At 41.4% G+C, this 27,829-nt stretch overlaps 1 protein-coding gene across 3 annotated transcripts in view; it reads right to left on the bottom strand.

Annotated features, from left to right (window-relative positions):
• The window catches only part of Samd12 (sterile alpha motif domain containing 12), a 404,598-nt gene that overhangs the window by 177,657 nt on the left and 199,112 nt on the right, over positions 1 to 27,829 (bottom strand). For all 3 annotated transcript variants that reach the window (XM_041672179.1, XM_041672181.1, XM_041672180.1), the window contains exon 4: positions 4,091 to 4,231. In XM_041672179.1, the coding sequence (XP_041528113.1) occupies positions 4,091 to 4,231 (141 nt within the window). The remainder of the gene's footprint in view (positions 1 to 4,090; positions 4,232 to 27,829) is intronic.

The following is a 27,829-nucleotide window of genomic DNA, read 5'->3' as shown; positions in this document are numbered from 1 at the left end:
AGGTATTTTGACACAGAAATAAGAATAGTAACTACAACACAATAACCTAAGTAGTTTGTGGTATGTCCTGTAGCAGCTTGACTGGATTATGCAAACAACACCAACAAAAACATGTTTTGCCTCAGAGTAATGACTTTATGTGTCCTTGCACTGTGTCCCTTTTCTAGAAACTGGAAATATAAGCCACTCTCCTCAAGACACAGGCCCAGAGACTTTGAAAAAAAACTATTGTGGAATATTGTAATTATTCCGTATATTGTTGCTGTAGCTTAGTATTTGTGGGTTTGCAGAATCAAATATTTAATATTGTATCATGCCTGTAGTGAAATGCCATATGATATATATATTAAACCAGCTAGCTCCCTTGAGTATAAGGAACATTGATTCTTATTAGAGCAAAGCTAGACCCCCAAATAATTTAAAGCTTCCCCTGGTCTCTTTACATCTGTGGTTATCAATCTTCAACACATCTTGTCAATTTTGTTTCCATTTCTTTAAAAAAAAAAAGAAAGAAATTATCACTTCAACAGCACTGTGAATTTTTTAAAAGGACGCCTGACGTAAAGTGATTTTGAACACTAACATGTGAAGGACAAGCAATAAGAAAGGCAATAAAAATTCAGAGAAAAATACCCATGGGCTAGCGAGCGCAAGTTTCTTCCGAAGGAAATGGGATGAAAGAATACAGACCGTGTAGCTTTTCAACAGGGGAAAATGCCAACACCAGAATGACAAAGGTTGAAGCTAGGACCTTTCCAGAACCCAGACAGGCATTCAGCTTAGTAGGCTTACATACTATCTGAGGAAGACTTCTGGGCAATGAATGCTGGAGATGGTTTTGTGACATATAGCCTAGGCAAATGGGAAGGAGTAGAGGATGGTGTCAAAGGCGTGACTACTTAGGTTATTGTGTTGTAGTTACTATTCTTATTTCTGTGTCAAAATACCTGACACCATGAGGTAAATTACTCCCTTGTCATCAACGTAGGAGGAAAACAATGCTCCTAGGAGGTCCAGACACCAAATAGAACCTGGAAAGAAGGATGCTCTAGGAGCTACAAATTAATATGCTCTGATTAAACAACATTATGACTTTACAGTGGCTTTGGAAAACATGGACAAGAATAATGAACAGAGGTAAAATCATCCGCAAGTATATTTTCCAGAGACAATCATCATGAAAATATGGCATAATCATGCACCCTTTTACTTACATGATATTCATATGTAAAATATATAAAATCTGTGTTTTTAAAAAATAGAGCCAAGCTATATATCAACTTTTCCATATGCTTTCCCCTCATTTTTCAAATCTTTTTCCTTATTTATGTATTCTTTAAAAGGTATTTTTAATGCCTGTATTATGTAGAGTTTTTCCATTTTAGAAAGAGCACCCAGACCCAGAAAGGCAATTATCACATGTACTCACTCATAAGTGGTTTGAAAACATAAAGCAAAGAAAACCAGCCCACAAATCACAATCCCAGAGAACCCAGACAACAATGAGGACTCTAAGAGAGACATACATAGATCTAATCTACATGGGAAGTAGAAAAAGACAAGATCTCCTGAGTAAACTGGAAGCATGGGAACCTTGGGAGAGAGTCGAAGGGGAGGGGAGAGGCATAGAGAGGAGCAGAGAAAAATGAAGAGCTCAATAAAAATCAATAAATGAAAGAAAGAGCACCATAATAGTATTTGTCATAAATCTTATTATCTATATCTACTTCTTAGAAGAAACTTAAAGGTGTATTAATATGTCACATTCGGATTAGTCAGGAGACCCATTGCTGTGACTCACTACTAGGAGTCTCTAAGGATGAACTTCGAGCAAGCATATTAAAGAGCTGACACCATGTTTGCATCCCTTTCCATCTATGTATATCCTTCTGCAGCATGCATCCTCCAAGCTCCCCATCATTTCCTCTAGGCCCGCGGTTCTCAATCTTCTCAATGCTTTGACCCTTTAATGCAGTTACTCATGCTGTGGTGACGGCCAACCATAAAATCATTTCATTGCTACGTCATAACTGCAACTCTGCTATCATTATGGGTCACAATGCAAATACCCGACATGCAAGGGCATCTGCTACACAACCCCCCAAAGAGTTCACAGGTTGAGAACTGCTGCTCTAGGCAAAGGGACTATTACTGGGTTCATTTAAATGCAGTAACATGAAACTTAGCTGACCCAGATGTCTCCAGTATGCATACGAAAACTACTCAATGCTTTCTTAATCCCAGCACTCGGGAGGCAGAGACAGGCGGATCTCTGTGAGTTCGAGACCAGCCTGGTCTACAAGAGCTAGTGCCAGGACAGGCTCCAAAGCCACAGAGAAACCCTGTCTCGAAAAACCAAAAAAAAAAAAAAAATGATGCATGATGGGCAACAAAAGAAGAAAAAGTACAGTCGATGGAAGCTTATAGCTATCAGATACTATGTAAACGTATAAGTTATGTATACTGTGATGGAGGAAAGTCATTGGCTAATAAAGGAACTGCCTTGGCCCATTTTATTGGTTAGAAGATAGGTGGGAGGAGTAAACAGAACAGAACGCTGGGAGGAAGAGGAAGTGAGCTCAGACTCGACAGCTCTCCTCTCGGGAGCAGACGCCTCAGAGAGACGCCATGCTCCTGGCTCCTGGGCAGATGCACGCTATGAAGCTCAGACCCAGGATGGACATAGGCTAGAATCTTCCCGGTAAGCGCACCTAGGGGCGCAACACAGATGATTAGAAATGGGCTAAATTAATATGTGAGAATTAGCCTAGAAGAGGCTAGATAGAAATGGGCCAAGCAGTGATTAAATGAATACAGTTTGTGTGTTGTTATTTCGGGGCATAAGCTAGCCATGTGGGCAGCCCCGCCGCCCTTATTACTACAATACTGGAGATTTCTTCAAACTTAAGATTTTCTTGACACTTCAAAGTTGTAGGGATCTTATATGCTCTCAATATAATGACAGTTTTCACGACATTATTTAATCACACAGCCTTAACAGTCCAAATTTAAATTCTCTAGTTTACATTGTAAATCATTTCTTTGCAAGAGGTTAACAGAGTCTTCAAAATCTCTGAAGTATATGCATGCATTAATTCAGTTACAGGAAGGTACACTGAAAACAGTTTTCCTCTCCTGGCCAATGAAAAGCAAAGTAAAACAAAACACATCAAAGCCTCAGTGTTATCACTGGCCATATTCACCTTAGAATCATTCAAATGCTAAGACCTCCTCAGAATTTTTGTTCAGATGAGGGCAGCCAGGACTGTGCTTTTTAGCCATGCAACCTGAACATCACACAACTCTGGAGGGAGCAACGGGCCCCTGATTGATGTGGTTGGTACTCTCTGGAGCTGTACAGTAAGCAGTCTATGCAGCTGTACGTGGTAACCTTACAGTTAGTGCCAATAGTTCCATTTGTGTGCCCATTACTTATTTATGCATCTTTCTCTCTGGTGGGCGGTGAAACTGGAAAGTTTTAGAGCGAAGTAGTCTTTAAAGCTAACCTACTTCTTTTTCTTTTAATGAAGGTAATTCTGTAAGGAAACGATAACCAATTTTCCTGGCTCCCTTCTGTCACAGTGATCGCAAGTTCTGTCTTCCCATGTTTGATGGAGGAAGGTCATTGGCTAATAAAGGAACTGCCCTGGTCCATTTTATTGGTTAGAGGATAGGTGGGAGGAGTAAACAGAACAAAATGCTGGGAGGAAGAGGAAGTGAGCTCAGAGACTCCACCGCTCTGCTCTCCACAGCAGATGCCTCAGGGAGATGCCATACTCCCAGCTCCCAGGCAGACACACGCCATGCTCCGCACGCGATCCGACCCAGGATGGACATAGGCTAGAATCTTCCCGGTAAGACCGGTGCTACAGTTTATTAGAAATGGGTTGATCGGGATATCAGAATTAGCCAGTAAGGGCTAGAGCTAAAGGGCCAAGCAGTGATTAAATGAATACAGTTTGTGTGTTGTTATTTCGGGGCATAAGCTAAGCTAGCCATGTGGGCGGCCGGGTGTGGGGGACGCAGCCCTGCCGCCCCTTATTACTACACATGTTCCTGTGCACCCGCCCAACAGAAAGCAGCAGGTTACCTTGTGTGAGTAGCTGCAGGTTTCTGACTTCTTCCCGCACCTTCAGCTGGAGCACCTGCTGCAGGACGTGCTGGCGCTGGTTCTCCTGGAGGATTCCCATGCGTTCCAGCTTCTTGTCTGTGAGTCTCAGCAGGGCTCGCCCTGCGGGGGTTTAAGAAATGGAGGGAGAGGCAAGTGAGAATGGCTTGCATCTTGGCTTTAGCTTGCCACGACCAAAAAATTAAAAGTTTATAACTAAGTGCGGCTGATGTAGAACAGAGGTACAGACCCCCATGGTCTATGCTGATGGATTGATGATGTGCACAGGGAAAACCTACCTATGAAAAGAGAGCCTTGGCTTTTATGTAATAGTGGCAACCCTCAGTAGACCCAAACAATGAGGTAGGTATAAAATAGCAAAGTTTAACTTGCATATTTGGGTCACCGATGACACGTTTCCATGGAAACAGTACTCTTCACTGGGTGATGGGTTCTTAGGCTGGCCAGAGGAACCTTTATGTGTAGTAATAAGAGCGGTGGGGCTGCGTCCCTAGCACCCCGGCCGCCTGCTAGCTTATGCCCCGAAATAACAACACACAAATTGTATTCATTTAAACACTGCTTGGCCCTTTAGCTCTAGCCCTTACTGGCTAATTCTGATATACCGATCAACCCATCACTAATAATCTGTGAGCACCAGTCTTACCGGGAAGATTCTAGCCTATGTCCATCCTGGGTCGGAGCTGAATTGTGTGTGTCTCAGAGAGCAGAGCTATCACGTCTACCCGGGAGAGAGGAGCATGGCGTCTCTGCTCTGAGGCGTCTTACCCCACTTCCTCTTCCTCCCAGCATTCTGTTCTGTTTACTCCACCCACCTATGTTCTAAGCTATGAGCCCAAGCAGTTTGTTTATTACTTGGCCAATTAAATCAACAGATTGATATATGATACTCCCACATCATTTATGGACACCCCCGCTGTAGAACTAGATGCTCTCACTAGGATTATGGGAACTCCGACAGCAATTTTCGCTTTCATGAAATACACGTTTAAGGTCTGGTTTTAATCTGAAGGCATTCACTCTCTGACTCCAGCTGTGGGGAACTCTGCTTACCCCAACATTCGCTGAGGCCAAAAGGCCCCCCAAAGAGGAGAGGCAAGTGGATACAAGGGAGGAATGGCTTTGAGGAGGGCAAAAGGAGGAGAGCTGGTGCTTATGATGCCACATATCTAGGTCCTGGCGGCTCAGTATGCCAACTCCATTCCTGCCCCCAGATATCTGCATGTTTTTCTTCTACCTTGATTTTTATGAAGTCCCCAAATTATGCCCTACTGTGCATCTATCTTGAAATAAGCATACTTCATTCCCAGAGCTTACTCTGAGGGAGCGATCTTGTTAAATGCCCACAGAAGTCTTTACTCTCTTCCCACAGCCTTGGCTGCCGCACCTGTGGATCTTTTATCACTTCTATCAAGAGGAAGAGACAGAAGCCGCTGCCTGTGATCAATGCCAAGTCTGTAAAGTAAAGTTTTATGTCGACGCTGGAGACTGTGAGAAGCCCGCACCCATGTCTTGGGTGTGTGCTATTCTTTTCCTAAACACCACTCTGCCTTCTCTAATGTTGGTGTTCAAATCTACATTAGAATTGCTTCTTAACAAACTGCAACTCTGCTTCTTTAGGAAGAAAAGAACTTAAATGTTCTATCACCTTAGAAAAGAAACCAAATAACTAGAAGGTGAAGTTAATGGGCATTTCCATCAAAGGAACAAGAAAGACCATGAATGTAGCTGCTGAATGGGCAGCCTGTGAATAGGTACAGGTGGATGGAGTTGAGCAGCTCGGAAAGTCAGTGCTATTCAATCTGCATCTTCCCTTCCCATTAACCCTTGGCACAGAAGATTGGTCAAGGTAAGCTAGGTTATATGCCACATATAGTGGCTAAAAATTATATGGCAAAGCTCACTGGTTTTTCCTGAATGTTTTTATTTGTTTGCTTTTGAGACAGGTTCTTACCAAGTAGCCCATCTTGCCTTAAACTTGAAATCCTCCTGCCTTACACGCATGAGTACAGGAAATTATGGTAGGGCACTGTGCCTGGCTTTATTCTGCATGTTGACTTCCAGTCTACCTCCTTTGAACTCGGTAATCTTGATAATCAAAGCAAAGGTAGAGAAAAATGTTTAGGTATCTCATTTGACCAACAGAATGCTTGGCCTACAGTCATTTATTAGCCAGGAACAATGACATGGCCCTTCCCACTTAGAAAAAGCCAGTTGTATACTGTGACATGCTATGATTCCCTTTAACCCTCTGCCCAGAAGTGAGGCGGGTAAGGCTAAGTAAGGTACACAGGCATATTGGATGGAAATATTGATGACATAATCATGTACCATTGTCTGGGAGGAAAGTGTGTGTGTGTGTGTGTGTGTGAGAGAGAGAGAGAGAGAGAGAGAGAGAGAGAGAGAGAGAGAGAGAGAGAGATACAGCTTCTGTAGCATTCTAATGGAAGAAGCTCCCCAGGTACAGCTAAGGGTTGGTTCCACCAGATGACGATGGTGACCATGAAAAAGGAACAAGGAGAAAAAAGCAGACCCACTCCCTTTCCACTGCCTTCTGCAGCAAGGTCAAGTGACAACACTGGAGGATTTTATAATCTAGTTTGTGACCTTTCACGGCCAAGGAGACTGTGTAAAAGCGAGTTGAAGTGTAAGGATGGCAAGATGGAAAAATATATCACCCAGGCAGCCCATCAAGTCTCACTACAAAGGTACAGAGAACCCCGGAGGGTGAAGTGGTCTGGCAATGCAAACAGAAGTCAGAGAGAAGAGGCCAAGAGATAAGAAATCCCCACAGATTTTAGAGACTGAGAAAGACTCCAAAATTGCTTCTCTCCCACACACTCCAAAAGTCATCCTACTACAATCTTTGAGCCCCATGACACCCATTTTTGAACTTCCAGATTTCACAAATATAGTATGATAAACATGATTAATTTTAAGCCTCTGTTAGTTACAGCAGCAGTTATCCTCATGAATGGAATTGATATTGAAGAAGTCAAACACTTGGGAGAAGGGCAAGGGAACAGAAGTGTCAAGGAAATCAGGGGAATGGAGAATGTCACTATAGCCAAGTGGAAAAGATAGGACACAGGTAGGAATCAGGATCTGAGAAGAGGCCAGGACAGCACTCAAGAAGGCCTAGTAGGCTTGGGGAGGAGTGGAGATTGACTGAATGGGAAGTGTGAGCAGTTCTGAGCAAAGTTAACCTTGGCATTATGCCAGATCTTCCCTGGATCTTCATTGCTTCTTCTGGGCAGAAAAGATTGGAGATTGGGACATGGAGAAAAGTCAAAGCAGGAAGTGATGGTGCCACAAAGCTGGGTGGAAGGTCAGGGGTGGTAAGATTCCTGGCTCTGTTTTTATGACTTTTACAATTCCTAGAAGCAGCATGGAGGGAAGGAGGGCCTCAGTTCCCACTCAGGTTTCCAAGCTCGTCCACAATGGCTGGTGGCCCCTTTTATGAGCAGGAAACTAAATCACTGCTCTAGGAAAGGATGTGATGGAGGCAGGAAACCATGGTCCATTCCTGCTGTTCTATCTCCAAGAAACATCTGGGATCTACAGAAGTAATGAAATAGGTAGAACTAAAAAAGGAGGTGACTAAAATTTCCTTCTTTGTTCCCCTTAATATTCTCATTCTTTCATTCCTTCGGTGCTTTCCTAAAACCCCCCAAACGTTGAGCTAACAGATAACATGGTCAGATCACGGTAGGAATTACAGAGAAAAGAGGTTGTTGCAATGACCCAACTTTTGTTAAAAAATATTCATGGGCCGGGTGGTGGTGGCACACGCCTTTAATCCCAGCACTCGGGAGGCAGAGGCAGGCAGATCTCTGTGCGTTCGAGACCAGCCTGGTCTACAAGAGCTAGTTCCAGGACAAGCTCCAAAACCACAGAGAAACCCTGTCTCGAAAAAAACCACCCCTTGAAGATGTTCACACAGCAGAATTTTGGGTGTGATGTTCCAGTAGCAACCCTGAAAGCTTCTAGTATTTCTGCATCTATCGGCTATCCATAAAGGCATGATTGTGTGTGGTTCTCTAGCGTACCTATTCCATAAACATAGGCATGATGATTAACTTCATAAGCCAACTTGAGTAGACCGTGAGATAGCCAGATGCTCATTTATTATTCTGAGTGATTCAAGATGATAGAAATATTTATGTATTTTTAAATTTCATATACATGTACTTTATTTAAACTATTCTTCCCCTTCCCTCGAACGCCTCCTGTATACCACTCCCACCCACCCCTTCTGTCTCATAATCTTATCTTTTAGAAATTATTATTATTATTATTGCATACATGTATGTATGTAAATAAAAACATAAACACAACTTATGTCCCTCTAGTGTAGCTACATGTGCGTGCTTTATGACTCACTACTTGGTATTAGGTCATCAGTCAGGGGGCTGGTCCCAGGGGAAGACTGATTCTTCCTCTCCCAGGAATCATTAACTACCTGTATCTCTTCATCTAGGGGCAGGGCCTTGTGAGATTTCACCAATCACAATTGGGATGTCAACAGACGTTCAGGATTTGATTAAGCACCTATGCTGCCCACCAATCAGAATTGGGACGTCAGCTGGCATTCAGGTTTTGTTAAAGCGATACACCACTGAGAGTCCATGGTGCCTCTTTCTTGTCATATTTAGAAGACACACTTGTAGCAGATGTTCTGGTCCTTTGACTCTGACATTCTTCCCACCCCCTCTTCTGTGATGTTCCCTAAGAAAAACCTACCACAGCCACTTTCCTAAACCAGCATTTACTGATTCCCAACACTTATGCTTTTCCCCACAGAGAAGAGTTGCTCATCAAAGAAACTTTCTTTCGCAGCAGATGGGGAGTAATACGAAAGCTACAACTGGGCGAAATGCAGAGAAAGCACTGGCCGTGGGGTGCTTGGCCTCGATTCTTATATCTACAACACAACCCCTCCACTTAAGGCTCAGAGATAAGGTACTTAAAATGATAGGATGAGGCAGATTGCTTCCTATAATGTATAACAGCTCTTGCCTCTAGGCCCAAATGAGGACATCGGCTTTTTAAATCTTGAACATGATGTAAGGCATTTGATTGGAAACTGTCAAATGAAACAAACATGCAAATCTGGCCATAGTGGACGGTGGGAGCTGCATTGCTTGGTGATGAGCATGTGAACACCTGCTGTCCAAAAGAACAGCGATCTTGAGGCTGAATACCTGACCTTCCTGAAGGTTGAAGGCAGATGAGGCTTTGTTCTGGCCTTAGACAGATGCCACAAACCATCAGCAGCTCAGGTGAGCAGGGGCAGGAAGAACAAGTGAAGAAAAAGAACAAGTTCATAGTTTTCTCTGTTGCTATATTAAGTTACCATGTATATGGGCTCTTGACACAACAGAAATTTCGTCCATAGAGATATGAAAAACAGAATCGCAACACAAATTTCACTGGGGCTAAAACCAAGGCATCATAGGGCCACATGACCCCCAGAAGCAGGCAGGGGGCAAAAATCTGGTTTTCAATTCTTTAGCTATGCCAAGGTTCCTTTGGTTGTGGCAACATCACCATAAAGTTTGCCTTCATTTCACATCACTTTCTGCATACACACACACACACACACACACATATATATATATATACATATATATAATCTACTTCTCCTATATGACATTTGTGGTGAGCGATAATACCTCCTGAATAATCCCAAGTAATTGGCTCATGTGGAGATCCTTAGTCACATTTGCAAAGACTTCTTAGAAGATAAGGACAAGTGCCAATCATTAGGAACTACTGTCTTTATTCAGTCAACCAAGGCTAAAAGGAGCTTTGGAGCCCTGTGTGTGTGGCACAGGTGTCCATGGCCACATGGAGAAGCGAGGCTCAGTCAAAGTGGCTTCAGGCAAAGACTTAGGTCTGGACACGTCTCTGACCTTCAAGTCTAGTCCTGGGTGTCCTTCAGCTTGACAGACACCATCACCAGTTTCTAAGATAATGGTTACATGCTGAAAGTGTGAATGGAAATGTCGGCGTGGGCTGCAGATGTGGCCTCAGTTTTGATCCTATTGAGATTTCTCAGTGCCCTTTTCCTGGGAGATGCACTGAATCGCAGGGCACCTTTTCTTCTGGAAACGATCCCTCGGCTAGTCTCCAGCAAATGGTCAATATGTATTGAGTTATTTCAAATTGAAGAAAAGGCCTAGGTTATGCACAAACCAGCTATCCTCTGAGGCTAACTTCAGCCCCATTGTAGCAATCAGTGTGGTGATCATATACCCAGCATGCTTTAGCTCAACCCATTGTGCCATCACTCCAAAATGGGAATATTTAGTCCCAAGAAACAGGCCAAAGCAGAAAATAATTAAAGCATGGGGTTATGAACTAATAGATACGGATTCATATTCAGTAAGGCATGATCTGAGTTTTAGCTTCCTCAGTTTCAGACTGTGGATGAAAACTACATAGACTGTAATGACAGAATAGAATAAAACATATGCACGTTCTCTGTAACCTGGAACCGCGGGGATGATGCAAATTTGGTCTCATGGATATTCTGCTGGCTGCTACCTCTTCACACTCACCGGACTCCTGTTCTTTCTCCTGTGACAGCGATAACAATGGCAAACATTTACTATGTGTTAAACACCATCCTAAGAGCTTTACATAGATTATCTCATTTTTAATGATTCTGTGAAAGTACTGTGTTTATCCATAGCTAATTAGGAGCCATAAAATACCTAAAAGCTCTATGTCTTATTAAGAAGCTGCAGATTTGGGAGCCTCTAACTGAGTGCTGGGGAATTCTTCACATGACCCTCATATCCTCCTTGTGGTGGATGGAATTACAATGCCCTCCCCCACCTAAACACCCCCCCCCCCGGCCAGGCTCTGGATTTGATAACTTGGTTCCCAGTCGGCAGCACCATTTAGGAAGGTTTAGGAGGCAGCACTATTTAGGAAGGTTTGCCAGGAAAAATGCATCATTGGAAGTGGGCTTGAGGTTTCTCATCCAAGGACCATTTCCAGTTCGCTATCTCTGCTTCTTGCCTGGGGTGAGAGATGCGAATTCTCAGGAGTTCCTTCCACTAGGCCTACCTGCTGCCACTCTTCCCTGACATGCTGAAGATGGACTCTTTCCTCTGGAATGATAAGCCCCAAATGAACTCTTTTTTTTTTCTCTAAGTTGCTTTGGCCATAGTGTTTTAACAGAAAAATAGAAAGGTAACGAATACACGCATCAAGCCTGTTTCTGCTAGTTCTTGCACAGGGATTGGGTTGGGTGAATTGGAGGGTCTGTGAACGGTCACCATCTCTAAGGATTGAAGGAAAAAGGGGACAGTGACAGAGGATGGGGGGTGGCAGCTGTGACAGCTGCTACTGAACAGATTCATCTAGTCATTTATCACAGACTATACGCATATCATAGATTGAACTTGTTCTTCTACAAAGAACTAGGAAGACAGTGAAAAAGATAAATTTCACTTCAGTTACAATCACTATTTTTTTTTGTTTGTTTGTTTTTGGGGAGCCCATGCACATGGTACCTTATGGTATTTCAATAGACTTTGAGCAAAGAACAGAAGTCACTGAGGTGATTAGGAGGAAGAAGGGAATTCAAGACCTAGGAAACAGACTCTGAGCAACAGAAAGGTATATTTAGGATCTCTGAGACTCTCTCACTGCTGGGTATGTGGAATACAGAAGGCGGGAAGGAAAGAAGGAAGGAGGGAGGAAAGGAGGGGGAGGAGAAAGGCAGGCAGGCACCTGTGGGTCCTCTGTGCTTCTCAGGCAACTCTTGGTCTCAGTTTCCCCCTTTTCCCCTCCAACAATACAAGAGAACACATGGGGTGGAGGGAATGGGGTTTGTGTAGTCACAAGCCCCAATCAAGACCATCCTCACCTCCATTGCCTTTGTCTCTATGGCTTTCCTATCCATCCCCGTAAGAGAACTCCTATTTCACATTTTGGGAGCTGCTCTTTCTCCTTTGGGGAAACTTTGACAATTAGAAAAAGAATTCCCCTGTAGGATTTTTCAGTTCTCAAGAAAAATGGCACTTTCTTGCTTATGTGTTTATTTTTATTTCGTGTTTCTTGCCCACACCGTTCACGCTCCGTGAGTACAGGATTTCACTGAGGTTTTCAAGCACCTAACCAGAGTGTGACTCCATTCTGGCACTAAATAAATATTTGTTAAATTACTGTGGCGTGGATGTGACTCAGACAGAGCAAATATAAGTTCCTTACTGAAATTGTCCTGGTTGTCAAGAGGAAAGTTCCCTTTCTTTCTGAAACCATCTCCCAAGGTACAAAACAATACTAGATTTGCCCTTAGAGGTTGCCTGTGTTGTCCTATGCAGAGAATTGACCAGGGAATTAAGTCAACAGTGAGCAAAGCTGAGAAAGTCGTAGATGAGAAATAGGAGACAGAGGAAGCAGGTGGGGGTGGGCCGAAGACGATGTTATTTGATTTTCCCCAGCGCTGCCTTGCCTGAGGTCAGACACCCTGAGTTTCTCAGTTACAAAAGTCAATATGAGATGAGGGGAGGGAGCTGAGTTGGTTGAATGGTGAGTGACGGGTTTTATTTCACGTGTCAATGTCCATTAAGCGGCCACTGATTCCTCGTTCCCTCCTGAAGAAATGACATCACATGTAGGTGCATAAAAACCATAGGGCTCTGGCATTTTATATGAATCTGTCATTGGGCAGTGTTGGCCTTTGAATTATGAGCCCTTAAAATGCATTTAGAATTCACCTTAAATTTGACCATATACTTCAGTCTGCTCCACGTGACCACAGGGTCCTGTCCTCCTTATCCAATCACGCCAGAGGTCACAAATCCGAACGCTTTGATTGCCAGGATAACGCGATTGGGAGAAGAGCAGCTCCAAGGGACCTTTGAAATTAGTTGGGCTGCACAGTTTGATTTTTCTGCTAAAACAGATTATTTCAATCCTTTTTTTTTTTTTTTTGCTCTGTAAAAGTACAGTTAGAATATGGGCCAACTATTGCTACTGCTACTGTTTTAAGTTATAGATAACTGAAAATTTATGAGTTTTATGAAATATACCAGTTTAAAATTTACCTATGTTTTTTGCACTACTAGAGTCAAACAAATAATATGTGTGGGTCATCTTTGGCTCACAAGTGGACACTTTAAATGTCTTGCCTTCCAACACCCTTCCCTCATTTTGCCTCTCTTTTTTCCAGTGGACAAGAATTCGAATGGCATTTTCTCTTTCAGCTGACTGTCACTGCCTTCTGTGCAGCCCACTCTAAACAGATAGTTCACTGTGTCTAAGAGTAGGTTAAGGGCCTTTAGGATATTTTATTACCTAACGATACACTGCAAATTTATCTCCCTAACGCCACAGCCCAATAGCCCTGATTTCTTAAAGATGATAACAACTCCCCAGTAGCATCACAAGCAAGGATTCAAAGGTTAGCTAACTCATTGGCAAAAAGTCAAGACCAATATACCTCCTCTGCCTTCTATCTGAGAGCATAGCCCACTGCTTGTCCTGGTCCTTCACTTGGAGAGACTCAGAATGACTGGCACCTGATTGCATGCTTTTCTTTGGGCGGAGGAAGAGAAGGGTTAATGGAAATTTGCACTGCGGCTAACTGTAAGTAATTTACTGGGCTGATGGGAGCTGCATATTATAATTTTTAACCAGTCTTAGGTAGAAAGCCTGTTTTAGGCAGTCTACTTTTTTGGCTGACTATATTCAGGTGCTGATGATGTTAATAGGAGGGAATTGGAATAATATTAATTTCCATCTAAAATATAAATTCAGAAAGAAACTACTTATAGTACCTTTCAAACTGAGTAAAAACATGGTCCTGTTATTTTTAGCCTCTTGAAAAGCTGAATGTTTTATTTTGCTAATTGCAGTTAGCAAATCATCTCCAAAAATTATTTTTAAAAATCCCTTAAAACATTTTTTTGGCAGGGGGCTTGTTTTAGTCTCTGAGAAGACTCCGTAATAACTTACTTCAGAGCAGCCAGAGTGGGGTTTTATTTATTATTATTTATTTAGTTAGTTTAAGCAAGGAAGGAAGTCTCATACCAACCTAATGGAGGTTATAGCTGAAGATTCATGGTACAATAAACAGCCTTCAAGGTCTTTCTGCTTTTGACGGGCAAACCAAACCTCACGGTACATGTGCTTTTATTTGTCAGTAATCGTCTGCAGTGTGAGAGTCTTTGTTGATCGGGTGCCACCAGGTGAAGGATGCCTTGCAAACTTGGCATGTTTCAAAATTAATTATTAAGAAGCATGTGAAATGCCTACTGACAAGCATTTCCCCCTGTTCAACAATCTGCTTACAGCCATAGCTACAATAGTCAAACACATAGAGCTTTTGTGTATTGAAAAGAACAGGAACAGGGCATGTTAGGGTCAACAAATTAATTAACGTGAAAAAGCACCCATGGCCAAAGACACATTTAAATCTTGGTTGTAAGGTAACTTTCACTTTATTTTAAAATTGGAGAGATTCATTTTATCTTATACATTTGCTGGTGCATGTCTGTGTGCACAGATGTACATGTGTACAGGTGTGTGTGGCAGTTATTCAAACGTATGTATATGTGTGTCAATGTCAGAGGACAGCCTCAGTCCTTCCCCCGATGACATTGACCCCTTTTCAAAGTTTTGGAGACAAGCTCCCTCATTGGCCTGGATCTCATCAACTAGGCTAGACTAGACACTCAGGAAGCACCACGGATTTGCTCATCTCTGCATTCTCAGTGTTGGGATTACTAGCACAATGTCCAGTTTTTATTATTATTTTAACATGTGTTCATAATATTGAACTCAATTCCTCATACTTTCAAGGCAAAACTTTATCTACTAAATTACCTGTGAAGTCCTCCTTACCTTTCTGTTTTCTCAAAATTTCATCAGTATTAGGATTAGGAAGTGACTGTTGGTCTAATTTCTTGTATGTACAACAGCAGAAACAGAAAGTGTTCTGGTTTTCACAGTGCTTATGCAAGGTCATCAAGTCAGTAGAAATGAGCAACTAGAAATCTCTAAGAAAAAGAAAAAGGCCTTGAATTCGGAGGACAGGACTAATCCTGTGCTAGATTACCCAGTTTTTAGCTGCACAGCACGGGTTCAGCACTTGGCTCCAGGTTTCAGGTTCTTGACCTGGAATGATAGTCTTCCTCCTCCCGCCCTGTTGCGCCGTCAAGAAATCACTTCAGTCAGCAGTCTTGTTGCTCCCTCCAGGAACCTTACGTCAGGAAAGGGAAAACAATCCACCCTAGACTGTGAGGGGAGCTGTGTAAGTCCCACCCAAACTATGGCAGACACCTGAAGGGTAGGACTCTGACAAATACCTGGAGACCATGCACAAGAAGCAAGGCTGAACAGGGAGAAACAAAATCTATTTTTTAAAAACATGTAAAAATCTCAAAAAGACATCATGATAGGCAGTGCTCTTGACCCTTGGGTGACTGTCTTGTGTGACTTAGGACACTAAAAGGTAGCTGTCTTGTGTAATTTAGGACACTCTCTACAAAATCTCTGGCTTTTCAGCTAACAATGTCTTCCCACCTGTGCCAATTAAAAATGCCTACAAATTCTCAGCAAGTATCTGATGGAGGACAAAGTTGGCCCTTTGTGAAGGACCACAGATCTAGATGTTTGCTGTTAACCAACTGCTTCTGAAAATGCCCATCTAAAAGGCAGATACCCTCAGAATTTAGTCTTAAGACTTATGTGAACGAGGAGGCAAACCGACATAGAAAGCTGTGTCAGAAAGTTAATAATTTATTCACACCAATTTCATCCATGGCACTACCCTAGGATGGAGTCTTAATCTCAGTTTTACAGGAGAGAAAAATGCTGCTGCTGGAGATGTACACAGTTAAAAAACAACGTGAACAAACAGCAGAATAGGGATTCCAATTTAGCTCTAGTAAAAACTTCCCTATTTTTGATCTTGGACATCTTTGCGTATAAGAGAACATTTCAATGGAAATATAGCTTGAAGGGCCTCGTGAATGGAAGAGTAATGGAAGTTGACTCAAGTTTAATTATGGCTAGAAGAATGAATTAATTGATTGAATTTCATCTTTACAATGCCAAATCCAAATCTGAAATTAGACCAAAACCTTCGCTTTTTTCCAACTTCCTTTTTTATTCAACTTATTTTGCCTTGATTTCTGTTATTGTTTGCTTGTGATCATTACAGCTTGAGCTTCCTATGAAATGTAATGCTCATCTTACTCGCTTGTACTCACAGAGAATGGAGTGCTATTCAGAACAATGCTTTGCAATTCTTTGAGGTTGGAGGACCGGCACACAATAGTTTGTTCTAGAAGACTAACTCTAGTGCAGCCGTGGTGCCACATTGCTTTCTTTTAGCTTCACTTTAGATAGTGTTTTCAATTTTGGGTTTAATCCTATTTCTTGCTGTGTTTGCAGAGACCTGATGTTGGAGAGAAGAGCCTGGGCATTGAGCATGATGCCTACAAAGGCTGGCTCTATGAACATGCATAATTTACTAAATGCTGCTGAGTCACAATTTCCACTTCTGTAAAGTAGGATTGACTTTAATTGCCTTGGTTTTTTTTTTCTGCTAATGTATAATAAAGTATCATTCTCCTTTATATAATAAATTACATAAAAATATAAATTTCTAAATTTAAAAGTGCCTAGTATAATACTTGATGCCATATGCTTATTTCCAGGTAAGCACTGTATAACAGTAGGCCTTACATAGGGTTTGCTGTTCCATTTCCTGTTTCATCACTAGGACCATGCTCTTCTTCTCTTCTCACCCCTGGGCTTGCTTTTGGTGAAGTAACTCCAGTGCTCAGCAGTGAATAGGTATTCAATCAAGTTTGACTGAGTAAATGGATAACTTTGTGTGAAAAGGAGAAAATACCATCCCCAAAAGGAGATGAAGAAAGGTGAAGGGGATTGTCCAAAGATACATGGTGAACACATGTCAGAGCAGAGACTAGAACCAACATGCCATTATTAGGAAGGCTACAGCTGCTTTATTAGGTCATTATTTGAGAATGAATGTGTGAGCTATTAGGCCAGAGGCTGAGTAAGGGCCCAGAATACTATCCATGTAGTCTAGGCCCATATTTACAGCTCCACAGGGAAAACAATATAAAACAAAAACATGACTTAGATAAAGACATCATTTTAAAACAGAAAAGAAAGAATATATGGGGCTTTTCATAAGAAAAATATAAGCAGTCCTAAATATGAATAGGGTGTAGTGAAAGCAAAATTGAAGGAAGCACCTTTTACCCATCTTCTAACGAGACAGATAGTGGGGGTGTTAAGGTGATAGTTTGGGGGGGGAAGGAAATACATGTAAATGCTAATGGAATATAGGCTTCAAATTAAAACACGAAATCCAGTGAGCCTGACACATGGAATTTGATAAGAGCATGGATTTGAGAGGGGGAGGGGAGCTAGCTGAAGGCAACATCCTTCATGGTCTTGGAGGCAGATGAAGGGTCTTGTTATTCACTTTACAGTCAATAATTGCACTGCAGAGCCAGCACAGAGTTTTTAATATCAGAATGACATGATGACATTTATACTCAAAATTCTTTCTGGCTTCTCACAAATAATCTCCATGGAGGACATACATAATTATTATACATCATTATTGACAGGAAGTAAAGAAAATTAGCTTGGAAATGGGAACTTTTGCTGAGCTGATAGATCATGGCTTCCAGCAGAAGCGCTGCTGATAGGAAGATGGGTGTAAAGGAGAAATAAATACATGTAGAACCAGAATGACTGGTCAAAGACGAAGGACCTGAATCAACTTGTAAGGGTTGTCACACGTGGTCTGTTTAGGAGCTCTGGTTAAAGGCCCAAGCCCATTTGTTGACATGGGAATGACTGAGTGAGCAGGTATGACAGCAAACAGCAGTCATGGTGGTTTTGATGTCTAATATGAATAACCTTTGTCTATGACAGGGTCAACAGAGGGGTCGAGTAGGCAGGCAGTTATATAGAATGGAGCTCCAAAGAGAAGATAGGTCTTGGGATTTTGTTTGGGTGACCTTGTGGGAAAGCTGACATCTGAATCCCTGAGCAAAAAGAAGCTAAGAGTGAAATGAGAAGAGGTCTCATTCCTCACACCCCAGAGATCTAGGCCTACTAGGATATTCTTGAAGAGTGATTGCAGATATGGAAAGAAACCTGAATGAATGAGACACTGGGTGATGTTTGCAAAACTGTCCCTTTATTTAATGTTGGGGATCTTGCTAAGAGAGTCACTCCAGCATATCTTGAGGCCTGAGGTCCTGGAAGGAGAGAAACTCTGCATTTCTGGATTGTATGTTAAGTCTTCTGTGTCCAGGACACACTGTAACAGCTTTTCTCTCAGGTGAAATGTCTTTTGTTTGGCCCAATAGGCAAAGGTAAAAGTGTCATATAGAAGCAGACCCTTAAACTTTTGACACCACCATTGTTAATACAATAAAAACATCACCATAAACAATAATTTATCAAGTAATTATGATACTCTGGGTGTAGCTTTCATCAGTTTTTCATTCTTTATTATCTTCATCTTCTGTGATCTTTGCAGTTATCTTCTGAGTTGGTTGAATTATTATCCTCATCTTTAAAATGAGTAAAATGGGGTCTGACAATTTAAATAATACGATTATGATCCCAGAGACAGCAAGGAATGGTAAGATTTCAAGTGATTAGCTTTTCATCTCTCCAGCTTACCTTCTCTACCCTCTCAGCTGTCTAGACTTTCTCCGCACAATCAAAGAGAGACTTTGAAAAGAGGAGGATCCTCTCTTGTCTTTTTATTTCTAGTTCTCATTAGACTACCATCAACTCTATTTAAATACAATTCTAAAATGTCAAAGATTTACTGGACCAAGTAGCCCAGAGGTATTGGGAGAGATGGGTTGCAGAGAGAAGAGGAACTAAAAGGAGACAAAGAAACTTTGTAGGTGCTGGACATAGTCATTAAATTAATGCTGCTGGTGGTATCCTAGCAGGAATATTCATACATGCAATCAACAAATTAAATATGTAATAGATGTGCAATTCATTGTGCACCAGTTGTACTTAAAGCTGGAGAAATAGAGGGAATAAATAGTTAAGGAAAGAGTGGAATACAGGGAAAGGTGAAAGGAACAAAACCAGAGAGAAGAAACCATATAATTGAGACCAAATCAAACCACACTTTGTAATGATAATTGGTTCTACTGATTGCTCACGGACCTCATGCTGTGACACAGACCTTCCTTCTGGACTGAGGAACTTCCCAGCTGTTCCTAAGTAGTGTCTTCCCACTTGTCAGTCATTCTTGTAAGTTTCTTCCGCTAAAAGGAATTACCTTGACCAGCACTGACCTTGACCCTTTTCCTGAGAATAACCTGCATCTAGTGAAATGGGCAGAGAAAGGTACCAGCCTAGCCCTTCCTAGTACTCTATCCCAGTATGCATGGACGCATTAATAGTTTCATCTTGCTTAGGGAGCATTGGCAAAACCACTCTTCAAATTCATTTTTATTCTCTGGAAACATGGCTTACTGACAGTAGAGGCAGTGACCCAGCGGCATGCTGGGTGATACAGTGGATTTATGTGGGCTGTTTTAAAATGACCACAAGTACCATGTAATGTTTATGCTAGTGATTGTGCTGGCAACTCTTTTCCCCCAAAACAGGATAATTCCAGCTCCAAATCTCTCCAAGGGCATGACTGAGGCCCTCCCGTGTCTGAATCACACCCCAACTCCTACCTCTACCCCATCTTGCTGATGTCAACTTCCTCCCAGGTGCTGAGTATGAGCATACTCTGTGATGGTTTCTATTGAGCATCAACTTGACAGGATCTAGAACCACTCTGTAGATAAGTTCTGGATATTTCTGTCAGAGATTTTAGGTTGACTGATGTAGGAACACCTACCAAAGTACCAGACTGAATGAAAAGGAGAAAGCAAACTGAATACTAGCATTCGCTACCCTTTGCACCTTGACTTTGATTGCCAGATGACAAGCTACCTCGGGCTGTGCTGCTGTGCTTTTGGGGTGGAGTGGACCCCGCAACTGTAAATCAAAATAAACCCTTCCTTAAGTTGCTTTTGTCCTGATTATTTTTGTCCCTGGCTACTTTGTCAAAGTAATGCAAAGAGTAAGGAATTCCCCTGATATTAGCATGGGAAGCTTGGGTGGGTGTTGTGGTGTGAATGAGAATGGCCCCCATAAGCTCATGTATTTGAAAGTTAGGAGGTGTGGCCTTCTTGGAGTGGGTGTGGTTTTGTTGGATGAGGTGTGGCCTTGGGGGTGATATATCACTGAGGGTGGGCTTTGGGGTATCAAAAGCTCACACCATGCCCCCTTCTCCCTCCCTCTATCTACCTTGTCTCAGTTACTATTCCAGCACCATGCCTATTTGGTTCTTGCTATGATGGTGATGGACTAACCCTCTGAATCTGGAAGCAAGCCCTCAATGAAATGCTTACTTTCATTAAGAGAGATTGCCTTTCTTGGTGTCCTTTGGTCATAGGGTCTGTTGACAGTAATAGAATAGTAACCAAGACATCTGTTCTATGTCTGCTTCCTATGGAAGTCACACCCTGACTGGGGTTTATAGGGTGGAGAGGCATCAACTGACTCCCGAACACAAATGTTCATATTGTCGGTGGTGACTTCAAGACAGACCAGATGGTTCTGTGGTGCCATTAAACATGTTTCTGGGTCATCCGACTCTACAGTTAGCTGTATGTGGAAGGAATAAAAATGAATTTGAATAGTGGCCTTGCTAATACATAATTAGTCAGACAAAACTGGTAAAAATTCTATGTGAATATCCTCAATTGGTTTTTATAAGTGTTCATTTTCCTTCAAACATTTTGAGTACTCTGTAATTGGAGTGTAGTATGTATTTGTGCACTGGGTAAGTCATAAGTACATACAGAAACATGTGCACAGGTACTTGTTCATAAGTACTTACATACAATGTATGTGACTGAGAGGTTCTTTTTTTTCTTTTCCAGGTCTGAGAAAAAAAATGCTTGCTATGAATTAGTCTACCAGGTTCTCACAAGTGAGCACCGTTACTTTCCTCTCATTCTCTAGATGTGAGAGTTAAGGTCACGTAGTGAAGACTGAAGACAAAGACTTTCTAGCCGGAGGAGTTAATGTTTTTAGGTCAGCTGTAGGACCACTCAATGTCAAATCGTATCCTTTTAACCACTCTACTGAAATGAACATGCTTTTGAGTAAGAACTTTTTCTTAGTTTAGAGAGTAACAAAAACAAACGACTTGTTGATTTCTCATTTGAGTAAAACTCAGTTTTTGTATAATGAATTTCTTTCCACCAGGAGACACTTGGATATAAATAAAAGTCACACGCCTCAAAGTAGCATGGACATGTCACCCTGCCCTGTGTCCCTGGCAGTACTGCACCGGCTCCACAATTGAAATGAGTTTGCTTTTACAATGGAAATGCCTCCCTTTGTATGCAGAGCAATGGAGCATAGCAGAACACAAGCCTTCTGCTAAAAAAAAAAAAAAAAAAAAAAAAAAATCTGTAAATCAACACTCTGCACCCTGGTGTGGCTGTTAGAACATATACCCTCACAAGCCAGGAGACAGCCCTGTCAAAGGAAGGGCTTGTTCCAATGAATACTGATCAGCTGCTAAAAACAGAACTGAGCTTGAGAAAACATCTTATGGCTGATAAACGTATTGCCACCATAACATCGACAGCTTGAATTCAATGAAAACTATATTGGTTAAATTAAGTCCTCTACATAAAGATGTCAAATGTTACAACTTCTCTATTACAGTGAGGAATCGCTTTGGAATGTGCCTAAACTGAAGAAAGAGGAGACACCGTCTTTGGAATGACTTTACAGAATTGTTATGTCTGAAGTCATAAATCTCTAATGGAACATCAAGTTTTGTTTGTTTTGGGTTGGACTTTACGGTGGCACATCATCCTGACTCAAGGCATCTTGGGCCGTCGCTGTAATTTGTCTCTAACGGAAAGAATGCAAGTGTTTGAAGGGCATGCTCCTAGCACTCTCTCCTATTTATAGAAAGAATTAGGGTATTGTTGAAAATTAGAATTTCTAACATTTCATTCAGGTTATTATTAACAGCAAGGCAATGATCATCCTGTTTATTTTGTTTTGGATCCTGTGTGTTATTTCTGCATTGGACTATTACTGTTCTGGGATTTATCTAAAATATGAAAGCATTTAAAACACGCGAGGGCACACAAGTTAGAGCTATAAGAACTCATCCTTTAAATACGTAATGCCGTCAAATCAATGGTGGTGAACATCCACCTTCTGAGGTCATGGGGACTGATCACATGCCTACCCCATGCGCTTCTGCATTTAACCTTGAGAGTCTGTTGGAAGAGCATCTCCTGGCCACTTGGAAATGCACACCATGATCTTTCAGTCCAATTTGTAAGTAAGTTTTGCCTTGAGCTGGGTTTACATTGCCTTCATTTCTTGTTCGTAAATTATCCTTTTGATACAGAAAACTCCACTTTTTTTGTCTTTTGATGTGAAACAACATATGTTTTCAAGATGAAGTTCTAAACAGTTTATTCTGTTTAATTATAAAACCCTATGCGACATATGGAAGTCATGGGAGAGGAAGGATGAGAGACGGAAATAATTCAGCCCTACAGAACCAGTGAAATTAGACATAGAAAAGGCTTAGTAGGTCATCGATCAAAGAAAGCGAGTGTGTTTTGACTCCCAGATTTAATATGCCAGAGAAGTTGTGTCACCCGAGGTATCTCCAATCTTCTGATAGAGAAATGAAAAGAGAACATTTAAGGAGTAGAAACCTTAATCAAAGGCAAGTCCTCAGAGATCAAAATACCAGAAAGAAATATGTAAGACACAGAAGCAAGGCAAATGGTGAGATAACTCTGACAGACCAAGGTGACAGAAATGTAGGTGAACGTTTCCTAGCTCAATGTACCAGTCACGTAGAATAACCACACTGGCAAAATGCCCAGAGATCAAGGCTTAAAATGACACTGTGACAGCCAAACAAGCCAGAAGGGTCAAAGGCCAGGGAGTGTCACCTGTGTGCGTGTAAAACCTGGCCCTTTCATCTAAGGAATGTCTGAACCCTTAGAAATCTCAGGCCCTGTTTTTCTCCTAGTAAAACGCACTGAATAGGGACATATGCTGAGTGTGTCCTGGGAAGGACATACGCCATAAGAGTCTCTGTGCTCATAAAGGACAATCAGAACAGATCAGTGGCTGGTATCTGCCAAGATAATCAGAGCACAGTTATCCAGAAACATTGTCTTCACAAGGTAACTTATGACATCCGCTAACCAAAAGTTTGGGCAAAGTAAAGTCTTGTTGATAGTTTATTGATTTTGTTTTTCATGATTTCACTATTGATACTAGTAGTGCTTAGTAGCCACTGAAGACACAGATGATTGCAGGATTCCTTCATGAGTTGAAGGAAAATGTGCTAGTGAATAATCTTTAAAATGTACCATAATCCCTGTCAAGTGTCCACCTACGGTCTCTGCTCTGTGAGCTGGGTACTGAGCTTTGCTGGTGATTGATCACATCTCTCCACAGTTAACACCGAAGCCAGCAGCTGCCTGCTTTCGGCAGCCTGCCTATTCCCCTAATGCAACCCTGAAAATTCAACAGTATTTGGTAATTTTAGCCAGGTCACTGTTGCAACCGAACTAATAAAAGTAAAACAAAAAAAAAAAAAAAGGTGGAGGAAAAGGTGTCCTAATTTGTTGAGCAAATCAAGCTACGATTCTAAAATTTTACAGGGAAATAGGGGGCAGTGTCTTCAATACTTTTTAAAGTACTATGGATAGTCTCTGCATGTATAAAGTGATCATTTTTTTTAAGCTGGAAAATAGGAGTTGAGGAGTAAAATGCTACTTGATTCACATATTAATGTGGGAACTTTGAAGACTATATTAAGTGGTCTTAGTCCAAGGTTCTACATGTTAAAAAACTAATTTAAAGAAAAGGTTATTAATAGCATTTGTTTTGACATATATACAAATATAATTAATTGATATATTATGACAGGGGTGAGGATGAAATGAAAGATTTTATATCTGTATACACCTGGAATCAGACACTCAGGGAGGACGTAGGATGAGCAGCCACCATCAAATTAAAAAACAAGTAAAAATCACCAAGGAAGTAATTTCTTAAAATCATTGTGAATATTGAGACAAAAAGAAAAATAGGGTAAACTGTAAAAACTGGGACCCCCTAGTCCATCTTGACTTAATACAGTGAAGGAGATGAGAAAAATAAATGAAGAATTCACGAGTTCTGAGGTGGAAGAAACCACATATGTTTTCAGAGGAGAATTATGAACTTGCTCTTGAGCCATGTGTTTCTTGATGACCAAAACTGTTTCCTTATTATCTGAATATAGACAATACATTTCTATTTTATGAATATAAAATAGGGAGATGCTATTTAATATTATCATGCATGTTACTCTGATTTTATTATATCAATGGTTCTACTAATTTGTAGGATTCTTGACCTTAGAAACACAACTCAAATTTTATTTTTTCCATCTGGGAAGGCAATTACATATTAGACCAACCGATACAGTAGAATGTTCAGATTTTTTCAAGCAATCTTGGTTTCAGGGTATCTCAACTCAGCCTGAAATTACAGATACCAGCAATTTAACCCAGTTTTCTCAGTTGCTACTTGAGATTTTGATGCTTAAAAATGTCAGCAGTGGTGATCATACATACAAATTTCTATGCATGGAAGCACTGTGACCAATTTGGCTTGCATGATGATTTCCTAGAACATAATTCTTAAACCTGGGAGGATGTCTCTTTACTCAGTCACCAGGATATGGCTAAAGTGGGCTGCCTAGCAAATACACTCAGAGAACTGTTATGCTTTTTTCAACTAGGGTTCATCTGAAAAGCCTGGTAAAAATAATGTTCACTTTCTCAGATATCCTCTTTTATTCATCTGCTTCCTTTGTTTACGAATGACTTGTTCTGTAACTTCAGCATAAAGGCTAAATTTAAGAAGTACTAACAACGTCAAGTTTTGGCAAGATATGGAGGGGTTTTGTTGGTACCAATGTATAAACTAGACTGAACACTTTTGGAAACTTTAGGTTATATATTTAATGTACATAACCTAAATGTACATAAAACACATCAATTTTTTATTTCTGAACATAAAAATGAGTGCAGACTTCCAACCAAAGACAAGAATATTCCTGATAGCTTTACTGAAAATAATTGAATAACTCTTAGCAACAGGATGGATCCATTAGGATATACTCACGCAATGGAATACTGTTCAACAATGAAAAACCAAAAACTGTAGCTATACTTCATAACATGGACAAGTGTCATGGAGAAAAAGCTGAGTGAAAAACTTAGGCCCCAAAGAGATTAATAAACAAAATCAATCTGTGGTGGCCGAGGTGAGAATATTGGTTAACTCTGGGGACATTAACTGGAAGGAAGCACAGGAGAGAATAGGAAGGAGGGGCCTAGAAACAGTCTCTGACTTAGTGAGTGAGGTTTACACAAGGGTGTGCACATGTGTAAATCACACTGAGTTGTACACTTTTACTGTATTGTTGGAGGTAAACCAGGAGAGAGAGAGAGAGAGAGAGAGAGAGAGAGATATTAACAGAGAGGAAGGGTGGAAGACAGAGTGGGAAGGCAAAAAGAAGGAAGAGAAGGAAGAAAGAGAAAGTGGATGGAGGAGAGGGAGAAAAACAGAGTGGGAAAGGGAGAGGGAAGGAGATGAAAAGGTAGGAGGGAAGAGAGCCAGAGAAGTGGATACAGAAAGGAAGAAAAGACAAAGCATTTTGTCCTAGCGCTTGAGGGTCTGGGAAGCCAGTCTAAAATCACTTTGGGTGCTCGCCACTTGTGATCTCATAGACGTTACTGGGCTCCTGCTCAGAATCATATTTCAAAACTCTCAGAAAACCTAGGTGTAGATGATATTTTCCATAAATAAATATTAACCGCAGATGGGAATCATATGTGCAAACAGATAACAAAGCAAGTTGTGTTGACTTCATTTTGTTTTCTCTCTGTGGTCAGTCATAAAAATATTTTCCACAGAGCAGTACAACAAGGTTCAGTGACATTGGGAGGCTGAGGAATATTGGTTTAACCAGGTTACACAAGCTGGAGGGAACTGAATCAAAGTACTTCCCCCTGACTACAAAAAAAGGGGTCTTAAAGAGGAAAAATAGACAAGACACTGCAATGCTTGTCCCGTTTTTGTTCTGAGGAAACTAGTTGGAAGCAACCTCAATGCATCCTCTTAAAAACCTCTTATGCATTCTTTAAAAAAACCTTTGGTAACACAATTTACTATATTTATGTGTGCATGTAGACATGTATGTACATGTGTGCACATAGCTGTGGAGATCAGAGTTCATGTAGGTTGTCTTCCTTAATGCTCTTCATTTAATTCTTTAAGACAGGGTCTCTCACTACACTTGGAACTCATCGATTTGGCTAAGGGCTGGCTGCCCAGCAAGCATCAGGGGTCTTCCCGTCTTCATCTCTAGCCTGGGGATTACAGGAGAGCTTTGCTGTTCTTAGCTTTCTATGTGGGCACTCTGCATCTGACCTCAGATCCTGATGTTTGCACAACAAGCACTCTAGTGACTGATCCATCGCCCAAGTCCCAAAATCACCATCTTAACCAATTTGTTTTGATGTTCTGGGGATTAAACCCAGGGCCCTGCGCTTGCTAGACAAGTGCTCTACCACCAAGTTACATCCATCTCTTCAGTTCCTGTTTGTTCATCTTCATAAACTAATTCATAGTAACGTTATTATAAAGTATCCTTGTGAAATTTGCTATATCCACTGTTTTAATTTTTAAAATGCTCTACTATTTGCTGAGTTAAAAGTACACTCATTAAATTGTCAAGGATTCTTCTATTTCAAGCCAGGATCAAAAGTCACAGTGGTTTGGAAGAACAGAGGTAAGGGCCCTGAGTCAGAATTTTTAATTTAATCCCAGCATGGCTACCTGTTTGCTACTTGGCCTTCAGCAAGAAATTTTAACGCATTTCACCTCAGCTTCCTCATTAAAAAGAACAAAAGAAGATATCGATTTTGCTAACTCAAGTTAGCTAATTGTGCAGCAACATCTTCCTTCTGAGGTGGCTCTGAAGGGTAAAATCTAAGATGTGAACATGGAGTGGCAAACAGAAAGTATGCAGAGGAAAGGGAAAACGTGTGAATTCTCACCAATACAGAAAGTTAATTTTTCAAACTTCTGGTGGAAAACCATTTCAAAGGAAAATAAGACTCTGTGCTGGTTAGAACAAGGATGGCCCCCACAAACCCAAATATCTGAAAGCTTAGGGAGTGGCATTAAGAGGTGTGGTCTTGTTGTTGGAGTAAGTCTGTCACTACGGGTGGGCTTTGAGGTTTCCATGGCCTAAGCCAGGCCCAGTGGCTTTCTCTCTTTTCCTGCTGCCTTTGGATGTGGATGTAGAATTCTCAGCTATCATGTCTGCTTGCTTGCTGCCACACTCCCTGCCATGAGGATAATGGGCTAACCCTCTGAAGCTATAAGCAAGCTCCATTAAACGCTTTCCTTGATAAGAGTTGCCATGGTCATGGCGTCTCTTCCCAGCAACAGAACAGTGACTAAGACACCATCATCAGCCACATTCTGACTAGATTGCCGAGGAGAAGGCACAGATGCAAGTCACTAAGGAGTTCCCAT

Source organism: Microtus oregoni, unplaced genomic scaffold, assembly GCF_018167655.1.
Source record: "Microtus oregoni isolate MIOR12 unplaced genomic scaffold, Mior012 000022F_ref0000154, whole genome shotgun sequence".
Taxonomy (NCBI): domain Eukaryota; kingdom Metazoa; phylum Chordata; class Mammalia; order Rodentia; family Cricetidae; genus Microtus; species Microtus oregoni.
Note: the sequence above shows the minus strand (reverse complement) of the source record. Positions and strands in the feature narration are given on the sequence as shown.